The sequence below is a fragment of the Corapipo altera genome, unplaced genomic scaffold (genome assembly GCF_003945725.1).
Source record: "Corapipo altera isolate COAL_440 unplaced genomic scaffold, ASM394572v1 68, whole genome shotgun sequence".
Taxonomy (NCBI): domain Eukaryota; kingdom Metazoa; phylum Chordata; class Aves; order Passeriformes; family Pipridae; genus Corapipo; species Corapipo altera.
In genome coordinates this window covers 6,368,650-6,375,895 of record NW_020884919.1, presented here as the reverse complement: position 1 = coordinate 6,375,895, position 7,246 = coordinate 6,368,650, and the positions used below count along the sequence as shown (strand labels likewise).

Here is a 7,246-nt window from a genome sequence, read left to right as displayed (position 1 = left end):
TTAGAACTGGAATGGTGGGAAGATAGTGACAGAATTGATGTGACAGCAAATTCTCTTTAAACTTCATCCTGATAAAGATTAAATATTTTCAGAGAAAATGAAAATAATGTCAGAAAAGTTGTTGCCTAAAGAGAAAGGATTTTAAGAAATCTGTGCCTTCTTTATAAGCAATAATCCCAGTGCTCATGTAATTTCAATTGACACGTGATTTATGGCTGCGAAAAAGAGTCTGTACAGCTCTTTCAAAACATAAAGTGAGGGAGTGGCATCCTTTGAGCAAAAACCTCTGTGGCTCTATCTGCTTAAGTGTTTCCTAAGTTTCAGCACTATGAGAATATGAGAATACTCCATTGTTAGGGGATTTTGGAGGCGTGCCTGGATCAAGGAAGTACTTCCTCGTCATGCTGTTTCCTTTCCCAAACAATGTGAAAAATGGCCTTTTCAACCAAACATCTCGAGGTGGTCACTTTGTACATTGTCCAACTAGAGCACAGCCATGGTAAGATAAACCATTCACTGGTATGAATGGCTCCATGTTATTGCTGCCACTTCCTTTTTATTTTCATGGTGATTTTGTTTTGATTTATGGATATGCAGAGAAGTTCAAGCCCCTGTGTAATGATTGTGTCATAGAACTGGCCAGGGAAAATACCCCAAGTGACTCCCCCTTGCTCTCTGCCCTCGGCACACAGGAGCTCTCTCACCTTCCCCACACCACTCAGCTTTCCACGTGCTCCTCTAACGTGGGCTCGGTACAACCTGGTCACACAGAGTGAAAATGCACCATCAAACACTGTGTTACAGGGGCCCCAGTGCTTTAAGTGTTCTGACTCTACTTCCAAACAGCATTTCAGAGGAAGCAAAAGCAAGTTCACGTACATGTTCTGTTCCTGGTTTAGTTCTGCATGATCCAAAGGATTTCTAACTAATCTTAAGCACACAAAATGTGTGCATTAGAGTATTGGATGAAAATGCACGTTTTAGTCCAGCACTGCTGTTGGCACACTGCAAAATACTTAGTGCCTGAATTGCATGGAAAGAGTCTTTAAATCCATTATAAATCTTTGAGATTACCACATAAAATTTTAAACTGTTTTTTAACCAATACTCAGTGGGGCTCACATTTGTTTTCTGCTCTGTATCTTGAGTTGCATATTTAAAATTACTTGGACACAGCTATTATTTTATGACCTCAAGAAAGTGCTGAGCCCATGCATTGTGTGTATCTTGAAGAATGTCATGAATATTCTGTATGCTAGTGAGGAACAATTTGGAAAAAAACTTGGGAAGTCCCTTTGAAAACTTTGACAAGTTCTTGGTGTGTGTGGACTTGTCCAACATATAAATTACAAAATTAGGTCCTTTGACACTGAATTTACATTTTGAGAAATGCACTTACTGGGACCACTTTTGCTTCAGAAAGACGTAAAATAGTCACAGCCTCAACAAAAACCAGCTTAATGGTGATTTTGTTTTGAAAGGGAGCAAATTAATGTTTTTTACCAACATGGAGTATTTGGAATAGCTCGGTGGCTTTGAGAGAAATTTGCCTGATTTTCTCTGACTTACTCAGAGGTAAAAGGACAGAACTGGTTTCATAATTTCTTACTATGTTTCCTTGTGACAACTTCATTCAATTTGCAAATATTTGATCTGTCAACAGTACCAATATATGTTATATTTATAGATATGTAAAGTTATTTAGAAAGAAATACACGTGGCTTTTGACTAACTTTTCTTGCTGGAGCAAAACCCCAAGGAACTTACATCTCCTTTTCAGGACAGTCTTCTGTCCATAGTTTCACTAATTCTCCTGAGAACAATGGCAGTTTAATGAAAATCATTTTCTGGAGCATGGGTTGAGTTTTTTTAGTTTTGCTCATTTGTTTTCTACACAAATTCTTTCTCTTGTTTGTTTAGTGTCCTTTCAGTGGTCTTTGGCAGTAACATGACTGCTGAGTTTATTCTGTCTTGCACCCTCTTTCCTGTTAACTCTGCTCCACAGAACAGTTGTTTGACTGAGGCATAATGGGAATAATCTGAGTTAATGCTGGGAGCTCTAAACATTTCCTCAGCAAATAAGCAGCAGTGTGTTGATAGCCTGTAAGTATTTTATAAGTGCAATTAAGTCACAGTGATTGATTGGGCTGGAGTGAAAATCAGAATCATTTAGAACAACAAATTCTTCATGGGGCAAACCCTCACTAAATTAAGAAAACACACAAAGGTACAACAAAAATAAACAATTTAAGGAGTTCTGCTCTTATACCACGTTTTCCTCATTTCTCAGCTCTGTTTAGGAGGAACAACTTGATCAAAGTGAGACCTTTTGTTTCTTGAAAATACATCTTTCCTGTTGTTAATTTATGTTGAGTGAAAATACGCATTAGTTGACTGATCTAAAAGTTTAGTTGCTAAAAGTGGGAGGAAATCTGCTTCCTTTTCATTTTATCTCACGTTTCTCTCCCTGTGCCTGGCTCCAGGTTACAGGATCTTGCACTTTTGTAGTGCTTGTTGGACTCCTCATTGAACTCATTCAATTCTCTTAATTGCTGAAACCCTATTTTTCTGCCAGGTTAGTTTTGTGCTGGTTCAGCAAACTGAGACAGCTCAACGTAGAATCAGGTGACTCCTACTGTCATTGAAAGGGAAAGAGTGCAGGATGCAGCCAAGGCTGCAGCCTCCTGCCTGGAGAGGAGGGAAGTTGAAAACAGAAAGGTCTTGTATTTATATCTAAAATAAAGCATGGAATTTAATGTATAGTTTAGCATAGTGGTACTTGCTCCACAAAGTCACCAGGGTGCTGTGCCTGTGAAAAATTTGGATAATACCACTGCAATATCCGTGTTGCCCATTTGAGTTCTGTGTGAGTACTAGACACTGGTTTTTTGCTCTTTTTGACCTCCAAACTGTTATATACATATATATAAAAATATATATATATAAGTAACAGTTGTGTTTGTCCTTTTAACGTAGGAACAAATACTCTCAATGGCTCTGTCCTCTTGGGAATCCATTACTTGTGAATACATTCTACTAACATGAAGACATGACAAGACAATTAAGTTTTCAACACTAATTATGGGAAATTCTGTAGTCTGGCTGATCCCTACTAAAAATATTTTTAAGAACTGGTACACATTCTATATTTTTTAAAAGGATGTTAAGATTGTAATGTTACCTTAAGTAAATCTGGATGTAGACAGGACAGGGAAAGATCCTTAAAGGAAAACAACTTACCTTCCACAGAGCAGATACACCAATAACTTAGTTTCTAGTCCAAATAGCAAAATGGTTTCAATCCAACTATGTTTGATTACCATTAACATGTGAAACTAATCTTAGAAGCACAGCAAAAGGCAGAAGAAATGCAGGATTGACTTTATATACATGGTATAAATGTGAGGCACTTGCAGCAATCCGAGTTTGATTCCTGAGGCTGTGAACTTTAGCAATTGCTTAAATAGATTGTTTTTCATTTGTAGATATTTTGCCCTCAAGAAGTTCTTTAAGTGAGAGTTTAAGTAATTCTACACACAATGTTAACTGGAGCAAACGTATTCTGGTGAAAAAAAACACATGACTTAGAACACACAGGTGTCAACTGAATTATCAGGCTGTACTGAAACTCATTTTCCTGCTTTTCATGAGACATGCAATTTCCAAAGAAATGATTGTGTATTGAGAATTGTAAATAAAAGCGCTGAGAAAAACATTTCACCAGAAATGAAAATACCACTCAAAATAACTTTTTTTTCCAAATACTTTTATTTTATCTTGAACAGAAAATTTTGCAAACCACCAATTACTGAGAATGGGGGGCAAACCCTAGCATGTAACAGAGGAGGCTTTGGTTATAAGTGCCATTTCTACAGCGGAGTTAAGCTATTGTAAACCAAACATCTTGTAGTAAGGTAAAAATATCCAGCCAAGTTTTTGAGAATAACAGCAACACTGAAAACATTTACATATTAACAACAGAGAAATATTTTCTAAACTTTTAACAGTCACTTTGCTACAATCCAAAGGGTTTAGTTCACATATCTATACATACAGACAGACACTAAAGCTCTTGTGAACTAACCACTTGTCCACAGGACCTGCCTAGACAGTTTGTCATCAATGCAAAAGGTTTTTTTATATAAATAAGTCAATTAAACTTCACAGAGACTAAAAGAAATAATATAAAATCCCAACTGTAAATAAATCTGTACATTATGGTCAGTCTTATTTCGCTGAACTGTTGCGCAACTTTAAAGTGTCTGTGTATAAAACGATGGCAAGAGCAGCGTTAGCTGGAATGGAAACTTGAAGACTCGGACTCCGTAGAAACAGAAGAATGTCCCCCACGTTTGCTTTTTGAGAGGATCTTGAGGCTGGATCCTCTGCTAACTGATGTCAAGGCATTCTGAGCTGATGTTTTGAATTTGGCACCCAGGAAGGCGTACAGGATTGGATTCAGGCAGCAGTGGAAGAACGCCAGGGCTTCCGTAATGGAGATCCATTTGTGCACTATGGTCTCCAAGCTGCAGCGATGTCGGATGACTCCCAGCAGGATGAAGGTGTCGATGCTGATGCCAATGTAATATGGCAACCAGCAGGCAAAGAAGGCGAGGATGAGGATCACCGTGGTCTTCAAGGCTTTGCGCTTCTGGTGGCCCTTGGAGTGTGACAGCTTGGATATGATGATACAGTAGCAAGTCAGAATGATGAGACCGGGCAAGACCAGCCCTACCAGGATATGCTGAAATCTGAAGGAGATCAGCCAGTTTTCGTTAGGGTATATGCGATCACACAGGTACTTCCCCTCCACTTCCGTGGTGCTGGCAAAGATGATGTCGGGCACTGTGAGGAGCACAGCTGGCAGCCACACGCCCACGTACACCACCTTCTCAGCCAGCAGCTTCCGCGGGCGCTGGCTGTTGGTGGCGTGGACTATGGCCAGGTAACGGTCGAGACTTATGAAGGCCAAGATCAGGACACTGCTGTAGAGGTTGACTGTGTAAATGACGTGAACCGCCTTGCACAGGACATTCCCAAAGTACCAGCTTATGGCTGCATCCACGGACCAGAACGGCAAGGTGATGACGAAAAGGAGGTCGGCCACAGAGAGGTGCAGCCTGTACTTATCAGTCATGCTTCTTTGTTTCTTCTGGTAGCCCATAACAATAATAACCAATCCATTGCCGATTATTCCCGTTAGGAAGATGATGGAGTAGATGGTTGGCAAGAAGATCCTGTTGAAATCAGCATTCTCATGCTGGAAGCACGGCTCTCCATAGTCTCCATAGTCGCCGGAACCAACCTCATCCGTGCCATTATCAGAAAATTCGATGAATAACCCAGATGACAGCTAAAAAAAAATAAAAACAAGTAAATTAGATGTTAGCTCCTCTGCAAAAACTTACTCTGTGTGGCAGTGTGTGTGGAGGACAGTGTGTGGAGAATGGTCCCCACCATCACAAATGAGCAAACTTTTTGAAAACCAGATGGGAAAATACAATGTTCAAGTATATATATAAAACACACAGCAAATAAGAACACGTTAAAAAACTTCCTTTGTCTTTCTCTGAGAACTAAGGTCTTGCTAAGGGGCAAGGCGTGAAAGGGAAAAGAAAAGGAATGGCTGTTCCCAGAAATCTTGCTGGTTCTGGACACCTCAGTGCTCTGATCAGATACACACCACAAACGGGAGAGCCATGAAGGGCTTAATGCAAGAGGTTTGTCCACACAGAACATGACCTATCACGTTTAACTCTCACAATAGAGAGCTATAAAAAAAAAAAATCACTTGAAAATGCTGCTGCTCCATAGTGCCTTCTCATTAAGGGGATGAGGTCAAGGAGAAATAGAGAAGGTAGCCTCGGCTGATGTAATAAAGGATAAATAATAGCAAGAATTCCCTGCTGAGAAGCAAATGACAGCTTCGCACACAGACAAGAAAAAAACCCCAAAGCCCATAAAGAAGAGAAAGAGCGAGGTGACCTTAATCAGGGGAACTCAAACCCCATGGAGGGTCACCACGTTCCCTCCCTTTGTTCCCCACCCTCTGCGGTCGCGGAGCAGGGGGTGAGCGCGGCGGGCTCACCAGACGGATCCACTGAGCACAGCGGTGGAAAAAGGAAGCGAAATTCTGGGGAGGGCATGAAAGCGCATCAGGAAACCACCAACGGTTTTGGCCACCGCGCCGAAAAGCAACGCTGGCGGGCGAGTGCCATCTGGCTCTGTGCAATTCCTCAGCTCCTCAGATTTTCCTTGTCATGCCCCGTGTCCCGCGGACCCCCCGACCCCGCGCAGGGCGCGCCCGCGGGTCCCGCAGCGCTTCGCACGCAGAGGCACCGGCCCCGAGCGGGCATTAACCGAGGACCTAAAGTTGGAACTTGCCGGAGATCTCCGCTTCGCTCCTAACTGCTCTCAAAAGCCCGTGTCAGAGGGGCTGCCTCCGAAACATCGGGACACCGCCGCGTTTGGGCGGCGGGGGCCGGGCCGGGAGGTCCGGGCGCTGCCGCGCTCCCGGTGCCGCTGGCAGCCAGCGGTCAGGACGCGCTCCGGGCCAAAGGGATGCCCTTCCCTGGAGTTACATCCCTCCAAACTTCCTCGCCTGTTCTCCCCCTCATCGTTCCCGTGTCTGAATGTTCTGCCGGCGTTTTCCAGCCCGCAAAAGCGCCACATGTCACTTGACCCGCCGGCCGGGCAGCAGAGCCCGCGGGCAGGAGAAGGTCCGGCCGTGGCCGCAGCGGTGCCAAGGTCCGAAGCGCTGCGGGCAGAGGCAGCAGCGGCCGGGGCTCAGGGCCGAGCCCCGTTCGTCTGCGCCCCGCAGACCCCTCCGTTGTCCCGACCCCGCCACCCGCAGCCTCCGCCGAGGGCAGCTTTGTTTGCAAACAGCGCGCACATGGGCACTTACATCCAGGCTGTCGAGGCTGCTGTCCATGCTCTGAGCCATCGGGCGGCTCCGGGCTCTCGGGCTGTCGCCGCCGCGCCTCTCGCAATGACACCACTCGCCGCTGCTCCAAACACGCCTCGACTCTTCTGGCGGGACGCGGCTCTTATAAGTTGCGGGGCTGCCCCCCCGCCCCCGGGGCTGCCCCGTCTGGCTCCTCCCCGGCGGGTGCCGCCCGGACTTCGGGCGGGCGCCTCGGGCCGCTCTTTGTCTGCGCCCCGGGCATGGGAACTGCACTTGCCCGGCGCGCCCGCGGGGGCCACGCACCTCGCGGGGACGTTTGCCACCCTCTGATTGATGTGTTCA

The 7,246-nt window shown here is 44.8% G+C and overlaps 1 protein-coding gene across 1 annotated transcript; it reads right to left on the bottom strand.

Moving 5' to 3' along the window:
* Nucleotides 1-3,763: 3,763 nt before the first annotated feature.
* Nucleotides 3,764-7,036, bottom strand: CXCR4 (C-X-C motif chemokine receptor 4). Its single transcript, XM_027656323.1, has 2 exons — nt 6,905-7,036; nt 3,764-5,353 (listed from the first exon to the last, which is right to left on the bottom strand). The coding sequence occupies exons 1-2, from the start codon at nt 6,941-6,943 to the stop codon at nt 4,292-4,294; spliced, it is 1,101 nt and encodes a 366-aa protein (XP_027512124.1). The 5' UTR covers nt 6,944-7,036; the 3' UTR covers nt 3,764-4,291.
* Nucleotides 7,037-7,246: the final 210 nt, after the last annotated feature.

Coding starts and splice junctions, on each gene's coding strand:
- CXCR4 (XM_027656323.1), bottom strand. CDS start 6,943: ATGGCTCAGAGCATGGACAGCAGCCTCGACAGCCTGGAT. Junction 5,354..6,904: donor GCAGCCTCGACAGCCTGGAT/GTAAGTGCCCAT, acceptor ATTTTTTTTTAG/CTGTCATCTGGGTTATTCAT.